This window comes from Pseudorasbora parva, chromosome 9 (genome assembly GCF_024679245.1).
Source record: "Pseudorasbora parva isolate DD20220531a chromosome 9, ASM2467924v1, whole genome shotgun sequence".
In the NCBI taxonomy this organism is placed as follows: Eukaryota; Metazoa; Chordata; class Actinopteri; order Cypriniformes; family Gobionidae; genus Pseudorasbora; species Pseudorasbora parva.
The window spans coordinates 39,853,023-39,871,644 of record NC_090180.1 but is presented as its reverse complement, the minus strand read 5'-3'; the positions used below and the strand labels follow the sequence as shown (position 1 = coordinate 39,871,644).

The window sequence follows — 18,622 nt, the reverse complement described above, 5'->3', positions numbered from 1 at the left end:
TACACATTAAAAGCTAAATAGCTACAAATATTGTAATGTAGGCAAATTGTTTTTCTGATAGCTGTGCTAACAATGTCAACTTACATAAATTAGGAATGTAGCAATCCTCCTGTATTTCCCTCTCTGTGAGGTCAAACATTCTTAAGTTAGTTTGCATTTATTTGACTGGTTAGCATGTATAATCCAGCTAATGACACAGAATACAGATATTACATTTACACTCTTAAAGCCTACAAGAGAATTTGCTTTTTCGAGCCATTGATTATGGGTATATATTACTTCAAGAGTAATGTTTAAGTTTTGTCATAATATAAACCACAATCAAATGGTCGAACCTCAAATGCAATTTTTGGAGAGAAAAAAATAAAAAAGAGTTAAACATGTATGTTGCCAACAAGTTGTAGAAAAAGGACTGTGATTGTCCAATAATCTATGGCCTATATATATGTCTCATGCAGCCAAAAAGTGAATCTCTCTCTCAGTGTTTTCATTACTTTTCAAGCTGGACACAGGAGGTTTGTGTTGACAATTTCATTTATTTTCAAAGTACATTATTACTTCATTTATTGAATTATTACTCATAAATCCAAAACCTCCAAAAACCCATTAGAAATTCCTAAGTGAATCAATGGCAAATTCTGTGTTGGTTTACAAAATTGTTGTTATGCAAGTACAGTGAACTTACCAATGCGTCATAGTGTGGTTCATATCTTCCACCAATGCCATAATTCTGTACCTGGTAAAGTGTTGCACAGAAATATTCGGATAAATATGGAATTATATTCCAGACAATATTCAACAGGAATTGCAAATTGGATTTCCAATTTGTGCACACATACATTGTGACATAATGGAAACAAAAATGCAAAATTCATTTGCAAAGACCTGCCCCCTTTAGTTACTGTCAGTGGCATAGCACCAAATTTTGGGCCCTGGGTACAAACCATCTTGCTGGGCCCCCGTACCATGTATGTGTATGTATAGAAAACGGACTTCCCTGCCTCGGGCCCTGGTTACTCAGTACCCTTTATCCCCCCAGTCCCACGCCCCTGGTTACTGTTGCTATGCAGTATACAAGCCATGGTATACTCTCTCACACCACACACGCTCTCACCAAGCGGCAACCTCCCCCAGTTTCTGTTGAAGCGAGGTAAATGCAATTCCGCGACTGGCCATAGGGACAGGCTAAAGAATCTTATTGAGCCCAATGTTAAAATTCCAAACTTTGCTGCAGAAAAAAACATGTTTTTAGCCTGCTACAAATTGTGGTTTTGGTCTATATGGCTAATTTTGCCCTTCATTTTTTCAGTCTTTGGTTCTCATGCAGAGAACATACATCGCCAAGTAAAGAGGACACTGACAACAAGCTGACAGAAACAAAGTCTTTCAAATGTTGTCATTTTTTAAGAAATTTAAACAATAAATGCTGTTTTGTGGCTTTTTAATGTGTTGTGATCGTGTAGCGCCTCGGCTAAAGCTGCTCATGAACCGATCACCTCTTCCTTCGAGTTCATTGATAAGCAACAAAATAAACATGAATGAACACTAAAAGAGATGTTTCAACCGTGGAAAGATGTCAGTACATATTGTTCAAGTTCAAGTTCAAGTCCACCAACGTTAATTTAGCCTACTAACAGCGATTCAGCGATGGGATTGGTTAGATCGCCTGTCAATCAAACTTGCAGAGAAGGGTGAATTGTATTTACAATGTCTTATGAGTTATGACCCATGACATTTTGGAATAGCAATAGAAAAATCACCCGTTTGCTTTTTCATTTCCTCCGCGTCCTTCCACAACCCTCACAAAATTCGAATGGAATCGCAGTCTCGTTTGCACTTGTATTTCCGATGCCTAAAACCGTCAAATGTCAATCAGGGTGGGGTTTATTGATATGGTCGAAAAGTAGGCCACGCCCTCAAAAAATGCATTAATATTCATTCAACTATATTTGTATCTTAATTTTGACATTTAAAACATTTTCAGAAATACTCATGCTGCTTATTGTGGGTTCCACAGATCTTCTATTTTTCTTGACAAGTTTCTTGAACCAGAGCTTCTTTTAGTTTATTTGTGTTTGGTTGGCAGGTGATAAATACATAAATAATGATGAAAACTGCTCTTTGTTTTCTACCACTTGAGGCTGTGGCCTACTTTGCGACTATATCAATAAACCCTGCACTCAAGACTGGTTGACAGTTAATACAAGTGCAAAGGAGACTGCGATTCCATTAGAATTTTGTGAGGGTTGTGGGAGGACGCGGAAGCGAAATAGCAAATAGGTGAATTTCTGTTGCTATTCCAAAATGGCAGGGCCATCATAACTCGTAAGACATTGTAAATGCAATTGCAAACTAACTTTTCATTTGAAATTTGGCAGACATGTTACATACACGGGAAACAAAATCCAAACACAATTGCAAATCATGCATTTGTGTTTCTATTATGTCGCAACGTATGCATGCACAAATTAAAAATGCAAATGCAAATACAATTTGCAATTCCTTTTAAATATTATCCGGAATATCACTCCATAGTATGTACAGTGTCCAAAGCTTATACCGTCGGCCATTCCTTGGCCCGAGAATACTATTAGAATATCAAACCAATTCTTTGAGGTTTCTTTCTTTCTTTAATAATAATAAATAATAATGTATTCGATTTATATAGCGCTTTTCAAGGCACTCAAAGCGCTTTACATTGAAGAGGGGAATCTCCTCAACCACCACCAATGTGCAGCATACACCTGGATGATGCGACGGCAGCCATATTGCTCCAGAACGCTCACCACACACCAGCTGATTGGTGGAGAGGAGACCGAGTGATGAAGCCAATCAGGAGAGGGGGATGATTAGGAGGCCATGAAGGACAGAGGCCAATGGGCACATTTGGCCAGGATGCTGGGTTTCCACCCCTACTCTTTTTCCGAAGGACATCCTGGGATTTTTAACGACCACAGAGAGTCAGGACCTCGGTTTAACGTCTCATCCGAAAGACGGTGCTCTTTGTCAGTACAGCGTCCCCATCACTATAGTAGGGTGTTAGGACCAACACAGACCACAGGGTGAGCGCCCCCTGCTGGCCTCACTAACACCTCTACCAGCAGCTACCTGGTTTTCCCAGCTGGTCTCCCATCCAGGTTTTGACCAGGCTCAGCCCTGCTTAGCTTCAGTGGGAAACCAGTCTTGGGCTACAGGGTGATATGGCTGCTGGTCTTCCTTTATTTGCTTGTTTACTTAGTTAGATATAGTATGCAAAGTATGTTCATGTTAACTGCAAGGCCTAGCTGGCAGTAAAGATATGCTGCCTGTTCATAATCATATGCTTTCTTTCCTACTGTGACGTACAAGCAGTGGCTCAGCTGTTTCCTTGGAGAGTCCCGTAGCATCTGCAATCCTCTGACTGACATGAGCTTCCACAGGGTCATCATCGTGTAGAAAAACACTGAAAAAATAGTGATGATTCTTTTTTGCATTGTAAGTGATACCAAAACTGTTTAATATTATGTGAAATACTGCTGAGTCTTTGTATTAAAAAAAATATTTACCAAACATGTAAGATTATGACAAAACAAAAATTTCTAGGAGAACTATGCAATTAATGAGGAGATTTTAATAAATATGTATTAAACCTTTGAGAAACACGGTCTTTTGAGACTCCATCTGGATAAACCTTTGATCTAGAAAGCTGTAGGCAACAAACAGGAATTAAATACAAATGTATGTATATGGCTAAAAGTATGTGAACAGCTACTGTACAGTATGTTAGATTTCTAAGCTTTTAATTTCAAAATCACTGGCTCTGATTTTGGATGATGAGGCCTGCATGCCGGCAGTTAGGGCTCAAATTTATCTCAAATGTGTTCTTTGAGATTCAAATCTGGGATTTCTGTAGGTCCACCAAGCTCTTCCACACAGAACTCAATAAATAATTTCTATATGGACCTCACATGAAGCACACAGTTCTCTACAACCAAGGGGTTTACAGGTTTATGGGAATATAATATAGTTTTGTGACTATACAAAATCCCCAAACATGGAAACCCAACACGTGTGTGCATGTTAGATATTTACTTGAGGTCTGGAGATATTCTTCAGGAACTCTATCTCTCTGTCTGATATAATGTCATGATATCTAATGATGCGAGGTTCGTCCCACTCCACTTCCTCTTTCACTGGTGCATACATCAGTCTGGGGTTTCCTCCACCTGTGCTGTACCTACAGGACAGCGCCCTCTGCCTCTTGGAGGTCTGATTTTATAAAATATAATAGACTTACAATCAACACACAAAGCTTCTCATTGACTGTTTGTAATTTCATGTCAAATATTAAATTTTTGCCCTCTCGTCAACCTCTCCTCTGCAGAGTGCCTCATAATTACTTGACTCCGTGGTTAGTGTAAATATGTTAGGGCTGCTCTGCAAGCGATAGAACCAGTTCAGCTGAACTCTGACTTCATCATTACTTGGATCTAAAGCAAAGATGTTTAAGACTTCAATCACAACAATGTAGTAAAATTGTCTGCCAAAGTCGCATATAAAAAATATGTGTATTAAACTTAATGTAACCATGAACTCACCCAGATTTAGAAGCATCTGGCTGAAGTAGATTGCCACAGGTAGGCTGCCAAAATCATAGGCTGAGGAACTAAGTAAATCTAGCAACTCTTTCTCATCAATGGTTGAGTATTCTGTTAATCTCTTCAGACTGTAACGAAACCAAAGAAAGGCATGCTGGAATTTTTCCTCATTATAAGCGACCAACCCTATATCGAAAGCTTCCTCTTCATCTAGATACGTTTCTGTGAAATGAAAGCAACAATCAAATTGGAAAAAGTGAAACTCTCTTAGTGAAACTGCATTGGTTCACAACTGCGGGACAGTTTACCCTTTGTGATGTCTTCTGGGTGGAGTTTGTAGATCTCTTGCAGTCTGATCAGTCCTAAAGCTGCTCCATCCAAGTCTTCGCGCTGTGGGATCTCTAGGATCATTGCGTTCAACTCATTCTGATACTCTTTACACTGATAAATATTCAGCTGAATGTGTTTTACAATATATATCAAATCATTTATCAGGTGTCTGAGGAGTTTGTAAGCTGCAACAGGGTCTCTTGTGTCTTCCTCATGGTTCACAGTGTCAGAGTATGAAAGCTGAAGAATCGGAAGGAAACTAGATTGAAGAAAAGGGTTCATTACAAGTTGTCATGTTAGAAAATGTATTTAATAACACAATCTTTGAAAATGCAATGCATTTTTAATAATAATAATATAAGAATATTAATCTTGGAGTTAGGGAACAATGAATGTGTTTTCACCTCTTCATGGTCTCTACATTCTCTTTCTCAGCATCAATGCACTGACTGAAGACCTTCAGAAGTTCTCTCGTCTTTCCATATAACTGTGCAATTTGATCTACAAAACAATCTGCACTTAATTATCAAAAGACACTTGATTTATTAATTAATACAATTTTAAATTTAATGGAATTAAAAAGTGAAATAGTTTAACTATAATGTTACAGATGAGTGCATCAGTGAAACTGGGGTATATTATTGTTCATTTTTGGTCATAATTCTCACAAATGAAAACATACAATCTATTTGTCATGCCAACAGTGTAAAAACTCTTGGACAAATATGGACAAAACACTAACATTAAATTATTATTATTAATAATAATAATTAAAAACTATATATAAAACGGAAACAATAACCTGTTGATGAGAAGAATTCATGTCCAGCAGCAGAACAGACAATCCAAAAACAGACCATAATTACTGTAAGTTCCTTTACAGCCATTATCAGACCTTCAGTATCTGGAAATGCAACTTGTATATGTAGCCTATCTTGCACTGCAATTGAGCTTAAATGTAGACACACACACACCTGATCCTACATAGAGACACACCTGTAGGCTACCATTTCTCAGTATTCCTATTATCTGAAAACAAAAACAAAAGCGAAACTTTACATGAGTGAATGTCATCGGGCTGGATGCGGGAACAAGGAAGCATAGAGGCAGAATCTATTCATTGATTTTTATCAGCAAATGAAAACAGGAGCACAATGTCTTAGCAATCTAACAACAAACACAAAATGCAGAAACCCATCATAGCATACAAGAACAAACAACTACAAATGAAAACTGCGGAGTATAATACACATGGGAAATGAGGGGGAATATGCAGGTGTGGCTAATCAATTAACAAATGAGTATAACAAACAGGGGCATAATAAATATTAACTAATCAAAAAGGAAACATAGTGACCAAAGCCGAAATACATAATCCATATAAAAGTCAGTCATGGCCTGTCATAATATAGAATTTTGTTTCTACGAGTATACATTGAAACTTTCATGCTGAACAATTGGAGGTAAAAAAGGGTATAATCATAATAGGAAAGGAAAGATATCAAAGATACCATTGTATTATCAAGGCTCTATTGTTGCCTAACAACTTGTCAAACTTTACTGGCATTGTGTCATTTTTATTGTATTGTTGGAAGAATGCTGAAATTACAACCACGTCTAGTACATCACACAAGTCTGTCTAATTCATAAACTAAAAGTAAAATGAATGATTACTTTATTTTCAGTGTGTTACAGAGCTTAATAATGATTCTATAATTTTTGTATTATAAGATGCATAAGTAAGATTTTCAGCTTTGCAATGAAATATTTTTTTAAAACCTAGATGGGAAAATGTGAGTAATTCACTAAGATTCGTTTGCTAGAGTTTTTATTGAAGCTGAAACGATTCCCTTTGGTCTTTGGTCTAAAATTTGGTTACAATTTGCATCTGTTCGTGATGAAAAGTAGGTTCTGCGCTGGCCATGGTAGATTAAAATTATGTTACAGAATAAACAGTTACATCTGTAAGTGCTGGAATCAGTATGACTTTACATGAATGTTTGTGTTATGTTATTGCAGTATGAGATGTTCTTCTGTCGCCTCCACTGGATCACCACACCATTGATCCAGCATGTCTCATCAGCCACGCCAGTGCTTTCAGTCCTGTCACGCCATAGCCTCCAGCTATCAGTGTTTCCGGTCATCATTAACATTACACCTGAAATTATCAAGGCAATTTCTATGTGTTTGAGACAGGGTTCCAGTTTGGAGGACACACGTTGTGGACACATATGCTTGCGTATGTGCGAGCAGCTGGCATCTCTGCGGTGGTATAAAGCCTGGGGGTCTCAGAGGTGGTCCTCTCAGATCCCGCTTCAACCAATGAGTCTACTCCAGAGCCCGCATCAGCCCATGAGTCTGATCCAGAGCCCACTTCAGCCCATGAGTCTGCTCCAGAGCCCACTTCAGCCCATGAGTCTGATGCAGAGCCCACTTCAGCCCATGAGTCTGATCCAGAGCCCACTTTAGCCCATGAGTCTGATCCAGAGCCCACTTCAGCCCATGAGCCTGATCCAGAGCCTGCATCAGCCCATGAGTCTGATGCAGAGCCCACTTCAGCCCACGAGTCTGCTCCAGAGCCTGCATCAGCCCATGAGTCTGCTCCAGAGCCCACTTCAACCCATGAGTCTGATCCAGAGCCCACTTCAGCCCATGAGTCTGATCCAGAGCCCACTTCAACCCATGAGTCTGATCTAGAGCCCACTTCAGCCCATGAGCCTGATCCAGAGCCCACTTCAGCCCATGAGCCTGATCCAGAGCCCACTTCAGCCCATGAGTCTGATCCAGAGCCCACTTCAGCCCATGAGTCTGATCCAGAACCCACTTTAGCCCATGAGTCTGATCCAGAGCCCACTTCAGCCCATGAGCCTGATCCAGAGCCTGCATCAGCCCATGAGTCTGATGCAGAGCCCACTTCAGCCCACGAGTCTGCTCCAGAGCCTGCATCAGCCCATGAGTCTGCTCCAGAGCCCACTTCAGCCCATGAGTCTGATCCAGAGCCCACTTCAGCCCATGAGTCTGATCTAGAGCCCACTTCAGCCCATGAGTCTGATGCAGAGCCCACTTAAGCCCATGAGTCTGAACCAGAGCCCACTTCAGCCCATGAGTCTGATCCAGAGCCCACTTCAGCCCATGAGTCTGATCCAGAACCCACTTCATCCCATGAATTTGATCCAGAGCCCACTCCAGCCCCACAGTCTCCTGTCTGCTCTGTTGTGACCACAGAGGTTGTCCCCAAGTCTCCGGTCTACCCTGACACAATAACAGAGGTTTCTGAACCCCCTGTTTGCCCTGCCACGGCCGCAGAGGTCAGACTAATTACTGAACCGCCGGTCTACTGAATCGCCGGTCTGTCCCGACACAACCACAGAGGTTGTTTATGCCTAGAAAATGAGCTCAGAGACTCACCTGGACCCCCCGCTAGTTTCTTAATGACCACCGAGGACACTCTTGAGCTCCCTGTCTGTTTTGACATGGCCTCTGATGCCAATCATAACCTCTGTGTTTCAATTTTGCCTGATCAGCCATGGTGGTTTCCAGTTCTGCCTGATCTGCACTGGGGGTCTTCAGATCCGCTGTGGATGTCATTAACTCCCCTTGCTCCACCTCGGTGGTCTCCAGCCCTGCCTGCTCATCATGTAGGTACACAGTCTTGCTAAGGCTGTCATCTGCTCCGCCCTGACCATCTGTTCTACCCTGGTTACCTACTCTACCGTCTTCGTCCTAGCTCCCCAATCTAGCTCAGTCTCCACTCCTTCCACCACATGGGTCTGGCCCTGTATTCCGCTCTGGTGTCCTGGTTCTTTTGATTCTCTGCCTGTTCCTTTGGATTTCTCTGTTAGCCTCAGCGGGATTTGGATTACGATTGTAGTTTACCCATCTGAGATCCTCAATCTCAGAGCAGTTTCATGACACTCTTAAACTAGATTTTATGCTGAATCACCTTATCTTCATGCGTCAAACATGACAACCGACATAATACACCCACATACTATGCGTGTATTAATTCAGACGATCTTCAATTATCATATTATCACTAAGATTTCTTCAAAAAAACATATTTTAGGAATTATGTATAGTCACATCTAATTGTTATTTTTCTCATTCGTTTTTTTAAATCAGAATACATTATCTGTCCATTTCATTTCCTTTTGTTCTCAGCTTTCTTACAACCCTTACATGACAGATGAAATAGTATCACTGCTGATCTTGGAACAATAAAATATTGCTTATTTGAGATGTAATAACTGATTTGAGAAAATAGCTCTGAACATGTATACATCATTTCTATGTTTGTTGAAAGTAGACCACACAAAAAAACTTTGAAAAAGATGACAAATGTATGTGAGACCATTGAGACCACTTAGCAGAAGTTTCATTATCTCTTTTTTTGTTCTCATTGGCAGGTTGGGAGTGAAGCATATTCGAATCAGTTACGATAAAGAGAAAAACATCTAAAAATGTAATGCACGAGTCTTAAGAAACTGTCTGAAACACTGTTAAATAAAGATGTCTGTATTTATTTATTTTAAATTGCTACATTAAATAATGTTGCGGTTTCATTCATTAGAATAATTTTAAAAAGATGATACATGCATTCAGTACAATTCAGTATATAAATTCATAATAGAGCTGCCATAACTGACATAAGTCATATAAATATTAAACCACTAGATTAGGAAGAGAGAACCTGACCAATGACTACTTAAATAAGATTAATTTATTCAAAATAGTTACAGTCTTTAAATTCTTGCAGAATTATATTTGTTGGTATATTGTGTGTGTTTCTGTGAGACTTGATGTGTATTGACAGCCTTGTTCTCAGCATAAGACATTGTAAAATATCCAGCTTCAGAATTCATACATACTGCCTGAGAGTCTTACAGCACAACACATTCATCCCTACATACAACACTTGTAAAACATATAAATCATCATTCCAGCACAGACTGAAGAGGAAAATGTATTTTAAATACAACTGCAGAGGGCTAGCGTCTCATCAACAGCTTAGCTTGCTTGCTGGCTGCTATTAATCAACTCAGGTAACATCTATTGATATCTAGCTGAAACTTTATTTTACTCTATTGCACATGCTTGTTTTATTATATTAGTTATTTTACACATTGCTGTCACCAGACAGTAATAAATCACTGTAAGGGGTAATATGGTAACACAGTAAGATTCCATTAGTTAGCATTAGCTAACATGAATGAATATTGCTCATTGTTAGTTCATTAGTTAATTATTAGGTTTTTTTAGTTAGTTTTTTTAAACCTACTTTTTACTCAACCTAAATAAAACACTGCAGTACAATTCTCTGGACTCTCTAGGTCAATAATTTTCCAAATAAACTCTATAAATTGCCTATGTAAAAAGCCTATAAATTCTAAACAAAAACTCTCAAATTTAAAACACGGTATTATAGGTGAGCACATGCAGCACATGATTTTAAAGAAGCATGCCAACAGCTGTTTCCTGTCTTGGCTTCTCATGGAGCTCATGGAAAGGATAGGGAATTTAAAACAGAGCCATATCGTAAAAGTTTTATGGTAAAAGTTCTATGGTTATTGTGACTATTGGGGATAAGTGGTCCTGCCTAAACTATTAAATTGCATGTATTGGGTATAAATGGTCGTTTCTATCTATGATCTTTGGTTACATGCTGGCTAAATAAAACATATTTCATTTTGACGAAAGCCTTAAAATGTTTGAACCAGATGATTAATGCTCGCAGCTAATTTTTTAAAACGTAACAAAAAGTCTAAAGTATACAATATATACTGGTATCTATGTTACATATCCACATTATAAAAGCTTATGATACATAATAAATATAACAGAAAGAGTACAGATACTTTTACAGTATAAATGCACTTCATATGATTTCTATATGGCCAAAATGTCTTTCACACCGTTTCTGACAAAGAACAGGGTCTTCTGAACTCCTGTCCAAACTCATGGATCCATTTAGTAGCCACTGAAAAGGCATCATAAAAATATAGCTTAATATCATGTGAAATTGAATGACATTAAGTCTTATTAACATATTTATAGATTATAGAAGATATATTATAAAAGAGTAATCCAAGTCAGTAAGAATTAAATATAAACCTACACCATTTGTTACCCATTAACACAGGGCATCCAGCATGCAGTGTATCCCAATCCACTCTGCCATTCTTTTGGAGGTTGTACCAAAACACGGCTGAACCCTTAAAAATGAGGGATGCATTCATTTTACTTACATTATTTTATATATATATATATATATATATATATATATATATATATATATATATATATATATATATATATATATATATATATATATATATATATATATATATATATATATATATATATATATATATATATATATAAAGGGTTTACCATTTTTGGCTTCAATGCAACTCCAACTTCAGGAAACACAGTGGCGCCCCCTTTCTCCACATCACTCATCTACAGCAAGAACACATGAATTATTGTTCATATTGAATGCACACAACAGGTAATATGAAAAGTAAGTAACTTTTAAAGCCTTGTAAGCCTATAATGTTTAGATTGCAATTTGCATTAAACAGTGGCCAAGACTTACATAAATTAAAAACGTGGCAATCCTTCCATTCTCAACATCCTGTGTGATCAAACATATCTTACAATTATTTGATTGGTCAACATGTAATAAAGCTTTCATTGACACAAGAGTTTGAAGTCCTAAAAGCAAATTAGGCCTATCATTTTTGAGCAAAGGGTTCTCTCTGTAAGGACTTCATCACTTTAACATACACTTGAAGAGAGATTTCACACTGTGATTTGATTTACAACATAGATTACGCACAGATAGTCAACATTAACTTTTACAACTAATTACCACAACATATTGTTATCAACACTATTACCAACAAACTGGTAGTTCTCCAATTTGACGAACAGTGAATGATGCCCAGATGGCTGCCTCATAAAAGGGAATCAGTGATTCATCTTTTATGAATCATTGAAATATTAGTGTCTGGAAATAAACAGTATTCATTAACATTAATAATTGTAATCCTAACTGAAACACATAGAGGCTTGGACCCGGAAACAGCATTCAACTTAACAAGTGCACTATGCAGACTATACAGGTACACTTTTTGTGATTTAAACATGGATCAGTAATACATTACATTGAGTACTGATACCATCAAGAAAAATGTTTGCTTTTAAATCGAAGCTTGTGATGGAAAAAACAAAAGATGAGGGGCAATGGGCAAGTCTCCTCAAGTGATGATAACCACATCTTATTTAACCCCCAGAGGAAATGAGTTAGGCATGGCAAATACCGTGTTTTTGTGTTAGCCTACAAATGTATATATATAATGGCTTTATTTAAGCACAGATATCTTACCGATGCGTCATAATGTGATTCAAATCTGCCACCAATCCCATAATTCTGAACCTGGAATATGAGTGCACCATATTGAAATGAAAATTTCAGGTAAAACAACACTACTTCACAGGGAAAATCAATGTTAATCCATTGAAGAGACCATGATATCCATTGAAGTCTGAATATAAAATGCTTATATTGTAGCTTAATACCAGCCCACAAAGCGCTTATGGCCACTGGCAAATATTACAAAATAAGCAGACTAAATCATTGTTGCCTAGAAGTTTGAAATGGATCTAGTAATTTATATACTTTTAGTGCAAGAAAGTGTGACCTAGATGCAAGACAGGCTTTGCAAAGCTTTGTTAAACTAGAGACAGAGTTGTCCATATAATAAAATATGCTGCCTGTGCACGAATGGGCAATTTTTTTCTTACTGTAACCGTACATGTAGAACTTCAGCTGATTCCACGGAGAGTCCCGTGATGTCTGCAATATTCTGACTGATACGAGCAAGCACAGGGTGGTCCTCTTCTAGAAAAACACTGAAAATAAATGATTATGTTAACAAATTGAAACCATGTTGTAAACTCTTTCCAGTTTTCTTCCCATAACAAGCGAGAGACCAAATGGTTAATTAGTTTATGGAATAATATAAAATAACAATAATGGATTATTTTCATTATGGGTGAATATAAGATTATCACCTTTGAGAAGTACGGATTTTTGAGACGCCCAGTCTTGTCTTAGACCTAGAAAGCTATAGGCCACACAAGGGATATTGAACATCAAATATAAATATGAATTCATTAAAATATCACTAATTTACATTTTACATTTAGATTTGTCTTCACTATAGAAATAAGTTGCCACCCCAAATTTTAAATGGAATGTCCACATACATTTGCCCATTATAGCCCTATATATTAGCTAATAGTGACAATTCGATAGTTGAATGTTTTTTGCTTGTTTGTGTGTGTGTTTTAGATATTTACTTGAGGTCTTGAGATATTCTTCAGGAACTCTATCTCTCTGTCTGATATAATGTCATGATATCTAATGATGCGAGGTTCGTCCCACTCCACTTCCTCTTTCACTGGTGCATACATCAGTCTGGGGTTTCCTCCACCTGTGCTGTACCTACAGGACAGCGCCCTCTGCCTCTTGGAGGTCTGATTTTATAAAATATAATAGACTTACAATCAACACACAAAGCTTCTCGATGACTGTTTGTAATTTCATGTCAAATACTGATTGAATTGTAAACGCTACACTTGCCCTCTCGTCAACCTCTCCTCTGCACAGTGCCTCATAGGAGTTTTCTGACTTTGTGTTCAGGGTGAAAATGTCAGGATTTGAAGTTTTTTGGAAGCGAAGGTGTTTATAAAGGTTTAGCTTAACTTTGACTTCGTCATTAGTTGGATCTGAGGAAAATATGTTTATATAGAATTTTACTTATAGTCCCGCAACCTCACAAAAATACCAGTATTAAACTTCATGTCACCATGACCCACCCTGATTTAGAAGCAGCTGGCTGAAGTAGATTGCCACAGGCAGGTTACCAAAAATATAGGCTGAGGAACTAAGTAAATCTAGCAACTTTTTCTCATCAACGATTGAGTATTCTGTCAATCTCTCCCGACTGTAAAGGAACCAGAGAAAGGCATGCTGGAATTTGTGCTCATCATAAGCGACCAACCCTATATGGTAGGCTTCATCTGCATTTAGAGGTGCTTCTGTAAAATGTGAAATGAAAGCATCAGTAAGATTGGAATTTATTTTAAAAGGGAAAAAGTGAAACCATTTTTGCATGGTGCAGACAATTTTCACCCTTTGTGAGGTTGTGTGGGTAGAGTTTGTAGAACTCCTGCAGCCTGATCAGTTCTGAAGCGGCAGCATTCAAGTCCTCAGGCTGTGGGATCGTTGAATCGTTCAGCAGTTTCTGATATACTACAAAAGATCCATAAACAACTGCAACATTTAATAAAATAGTTTGAAAGCTTTCATCACCATCCCCCTCAATCTCCAGATTTGTATTAATAAATGATGATGACATGTTTCGAAGGACTTAAGCTCTCACTTTCGTAAAGACTGAGTTGAGTGTATTGGATAATAGTCAACCATTCACTTCTCACTCGTCTCAGGAGTTTGTAAGCTGCCGCAGGTACTCTCATGGTTTTCTCAGGGCTCTCAGGGTCAGTGTAGGTGAGTAGTTGAAGAGCCAGAAGAATACTGGATTGAAGTTCATCATAGTTGTAAGGTTAAATAAATGTATTTAATAACATATTTATTGGTCTAGATGGCTAAATACTCACAACTGCCTTTCAGGTTATGGCTGTAAATTGAAAATATGTGACCCTGGACCATAAAACCAGTCATAATGGTATTTTAAAAATGTTTTAAATAAGCTTTCCTTTGGTAGTTTGTAAGGATAATATTTGGCCAAGATACAACTTTTTGAAAATGTGCAAAATGTTCAGAAAATTCAGAAAATCTATAATTTTGACCCATACAATGTAATGTGCAACTTATGACTGGTTTTGTGGTCCAGGGTGACATATTATATTTCATAAAAATGATTTCAATGTTTATAGGGAAAATTAACGTGTTTTCACCTCTTCATTCTCTCTACATTCTTTTCTTCAGCATTGATGTACAGACGGAAGCTTTCCAGAAGAACTGTCTCCTCCTCGAAAAGCTGTGCAGTTTTATCTATTAAAAAAAAAAAAAAAAAAAAAAAAAAATATATATATATATATATATATATATATATATATATATATATATATATATATATATATCTGCACTTAATTTTTTATATAATTTTATTATAAAATACATGTATTCATATAATACTTCCATCTGTAAATGAAAAGTTAATTGGTAATTAATGTAAACAATAACTAAAAACTTTTAAATACACTAAAAACACTAAAATAATGGTTAAAAATCGATAAACTGAATTAAACTATGATTAATTATGTACCTGTTGATGAGAATAATTCATTTCTAGTAGTAGATGAGAAGAAGTCATGTCCAGTAGTAGAGACAATCCAAGCAAACACCATAAATACTGTCAGTTCCTTCATCATAAGACGTTCAATCCCTCAAAACACAAAAGACTTGTGTATCTTGACGTGAAGTAGAGGAGCTTAAGTACAGACAGTTCACGTGCATTCTTTTAAAAACACACCTGTATTACATCACCAGCCTGTGGTGACCAGACAATTTCCCAGTACTGCAATCAAAGACCAAAAAACAAAAGTGAAACAACAACATGAAAGTCGTGACGCTCCAAAAATAACCTTGTTTTATGTATGTAATTTGTAAACTTTATGCACCTTCACAACAAGGTATAAAATGGAACAAAGGGCATTATCATGATAGAAGTGAAATTGCATCCTATATTTTCCCCTAATAAGAAACGTTAATGTGTCCTTTTAATTATGAGACATGGTTTTAAAACATTTAACACAGCATACACAATTGGCATATAGAAGTTTTACTTATACATTTAACTTTTCTGTTAGTTAAGTAAATACATGACGCTAGCTAACTGCGTGATTTATATCATTTTATCTTAAAGGGGTGGTTCATTTTTTTTTTCTAGGCTTGGTTGTGTTCATGGGGCGCAGTATAATATATCTTAATGCTTCTTTTTTTTTTTTACTCCGTATTTTTTAAAAATATTTTACCTTTATTCCACACCGCTGTCTTTGAACGTGCGTTTGCTTCCTGCTTCTAAGCCCATCCCTCCGAAAAACACAATGGTCTTAGATTGGTTAGATGGCCAAATGTAGACTCATGTATTTTTATTGGCTGAAGTGCCAAGCACAGGTTGCTGGAAACACCACGTCCCTTACCATTACGGGCAGAAGTCACATCTGCGGAGACTAGCAAGGGTTTATGATGTCACCAACCTAGGAAGAAGCTCATTGTAGTCCAAACCGGCCGTTTTCGTAGGCAATAAACTGCCGTAACTTAAAAGACAATATCTCTGTTTGCATTGAACTTTTAGCGCTGTAACTTTGCAGATACTGTTTATGCTCAAGCAGCAACATTACACACACTAACTAAAGATAAAAAAGTGAAATCGCATGCATCCACCCCTTTAAAGAGATAAAAATATAAGCTCAAAAAATATCTATATTTAATATTTTAAATATTAAAATATCTAGCTTCTGGCGGACCGCCTTATGTATTCAACTTACGCAGAAATTGTAGAGCAATTTTTTAGCTTCATATTTTGGGCTGCCATTCACAGCCATTATAATGCTTGGATTAGACATGACATGTTTTAATATAACTCAGATTGTATTCATCTAAAAGAAAAATTTAAGTTGTGGGATCATTTTTACCCATTTTTTTTCTCCGGGGGATTGAAACTATCCCAAACTGTATATTTCTGCCGTAAGGACAGATCACTCATAACAGATCACTCTTAATTGTAATGTAGAAACACACACATGTTCTGTAAAGCTGCATGCTTTAAAACAATATGCACTACAGTGAAAACCACTATACAAATAAATGTGATTTACATATGATATCTGTATACATTGTGTTTGCTGTGTTGTTACTTTCCGAAAAGAAGGAACTAGTCCTTCCAGTTCTTTTAAAGCGGGAATAGGTTTTGCAACCAAATACCCATATCATATGATGATTTGTGATGTTAAGTTGTCAACTAAAATATTTTCACAAAAAAGCTGCATTGCCAACCATGCATCACATCTAAATGCATGTGACTAAAGTAGAAACTAAAAGTACACAATTATTATTACATCAGCATATACTGTGTTATTGTGCTCATTATGATTCAGTATTTATTTATTAAAGAACAAAATTCCTAAATGTTAAGTTTGTCCTGAAAAAATATTTTTTATTGCATAACTTGGATCCAAATTAGTACACACACACACACACACACACACACTGTATTATTTTATGTCGTGTGTGTAAAACGTTTCATGACGCACATATTTTGTTTTCTCTCTGTGGAGTTCATCTAAAATCAAGTTCAGAAAAGAGAGGGATCATATCTCATACCACAATAATTCTAAATGTAACTCAACAAAAACATGAAAAATCTGATATCTGATTCCAGCACTACTCTGAAAATAAATAAAAGATTATCAATATAGCCGATTATATAGATAGCCTATAATCAGTATCAAGAAAATTAATCAGTAGCCTATCGCTGCATTTAATTCAGCTTTCAGACGGGTCATCATATCACAACTATTCAGCTAAGTCTTTCATCATTACTCAAACACTTCTTCTTATCAGAAATTTCGGAAAAAAGCTTAATTTTCTGAATATATACGTATTTCAAATACACGTGTGAATTAATTATAATAAATAAGTAGAGCAGAGCGTGGCACTGGTAGCACAGAAATCTAGACGCACCCTAGCGGCAGCAAATTTAATCTGCCCGCAAGTGTCGTCTTGATGTGGGTCTGGCTTGTCAGGCTATGGCACTGGCACTAGGGCACTAGCAATGTGAATGTCATGGGTTTGATTCCGGGAAAGCATTGATACAATGTTGAACGCAAGTTGGATAAAAGTGCTACTAAATGTAAATGTAGGCTTAATTCACAAACAATAGCATTAATTCACAAGTAAATATACTACATACATACATACATACATACATAGGCCTACACATATACTATAGCATAATTATTAACAGGAGCACATTTCTAGTTAGTTGATTAGGAGGTTACTGATGTGGATGTGTAAGAACGTCAAGAAAAGGAAAGCTGGGAAATGGACTTGTAGCATGTAGATTACATATAGACATTAATTACATATAGATTATTTCAGTGACAATATGCGTATGGATAACTAATTTGAGAAAACACTATTATTTTGAGCACAATACACGGTGGCATCCAATACCTCCAATCCAACAGGTGGCAGTAAAATGCTTTTCAACTAAATAAACTCGGTTGTTTCTGTTGTCCGCGGGAACGACGTCACTTTGGCGCCGAATCATTCGGAGTTAAGCGCGCGGAAGAAAACATCTATGCTTCAGAAATTTTAATAACGTGAATATATATTAAAATATATTCCGGATTTACGCAGTATCAGCAGTGCAAGCCCTCAACAATGCAGCGAAGCATAGCGTGAGTGTGTCGTGCTCTTTTTGTGCTTTTCATCCGTTTTGATGATAAACTGGAATGTCTGATTCTGAAGCAAGTCTGATTTCTGCTTACTCTAACTGTGACATTAAGGGTTTTCCTTTAAGCTTTATTTATTTAAATGCATGAAATGCATTGTTACATGAAATTTTACTTTCCAGTATTACCTTGAGTGATCTCATTTGTCTTCCATACGTGATATCCTT

At 37.0% G+C, this 18,622-nt stretch overlaps 3 protein-coding genes across 5 annotated transcripts in view; 1 reads left to right on the top strand and 2 right to left on the bottom strand.

Annotated features, from left to right (window-relative positions):
* Positions 1 to 5,810, bottom strand: part of LOC137089718 (prolyl 4-hydroxylase subunit alpha-1-like) — a 6,759-nt gene extending 949 nt beyond the window's left edge. Inside the window, exons 1-10 of the mRNA XM_067453280.1 lie at positions 5,710 to 5,810; positions 5,312 to 5,408; positions 4,886 to 5,166; positions 4,578 to 4,799; positions 4,339 to 4,469; positions 4,072 to 4,248; positions 3,630 to 3,685; positions 3,346 to 3,442; positions 682 to 736; positions 85 to 119 (exon numbers count right to left, since the gene is read on the bottom strand). Coding sequence (XP_067309381.1) covers positions 85 to 119; positions 682 to 736; positions 3,346 to 3,442; positions 3,630 to 3,685; positions 4,072 to 4,248; positions 4,339 to 4,469; positions 4,578 to 4,799; positions 4,886 to 5,166; positions 5,312 to 5,408; positions 5,710 to 5,794 — 1,236 coding nt within the window. The 5' untranslated portion in view covers positions 5,795 to 5,810. The remainder of the gene's footprint in view (positions 1 to 84; positions 120 to 681; positions 737 to 3,345; positions 3,443 to 3,629; positions 3,686 to 4,071; positions 4,249 to 4,338; positions 4,470 to 4,577; positions 4,800 to 4,885; positions 5,167 to 5,311; positions 5,409 to 5,709) is intronic.
* A 3,638-nt stretch (positions 5,811 to 9,448) lies between these two features.
* On the bottom strand, positions 9,449 to 18,599 carry zgc:152670 (uncharacterized protein LOC557059 homolog). Of its 3 annotated transcripts, XM_067452620.1 has the most exons (15): positions 18,584 to 18,599; positions 15,263 to 15,514; positions 14,892 to 14,988; positions 14,357 to 14,508; positions 14,107 to 14,226; positions 13,791 to 14,012; positions 13,555 to 13,700; positions 13,272 to 13,448; positions 12,984 to 13,036; positions 12,725 to 12,821; positions 12,295 to 12,345; positions 11,503 to 11,541; positions 11,298 to 11,366; positions 11,023 to 11,119; positions 9,449 to 10,884 (listed from the first exon to the last, which is right to left on the bottom strand). In XM_067452620.1, the coding sequence occupies exons 2-15, from the start codon at positions 15,366 to 15,368 to the stop codon at positions 10,814 to 10,816; spliced, it is 1,497 nt and encodes a 498-aa protein (XP_067308721.1). In that variant the 5' UTR covers positions 15,369 to 15,514; positions 18,584 to 18,599; the 3' UTR covers positions 9,449 to 10,813. The 3 variants fall into 3 exon arrangements, with proteins under 3 accessions (XP_067308721.1, XP_067308720.1, XP_067308722.1); XM_067452619.1 differs by lacking the exon at positions 18,584 to 18,599 and having other exon boundaries at positions 15,263 to 16,397; XM_067452621.1 differs by lacking the exons at positions 11,503 to 11,541; positions 18,584 to 18,599 and having other exon boundaries at positions 15,263 to 16,397.
* Positions 18,236 to 18,622, top strand: part of lig1 (ligase I, DNA, ATP-dependent) — a 28,154-nt gene continuing 27,767 nt past the window's right edge. The window contains exon 1 of the mRNA XM_067452618.1: positions 18,236 to 18,401. Within this exon, the coding sequence (XP_067308719.1) occupies positions 18,385 to 18,401 (17 nt within the window). The 5' untranslated portion in view covers positions 18,236 to 18,384. The remainder of the gene's footprint in view (positions 18,402 to 18,622) is intronic.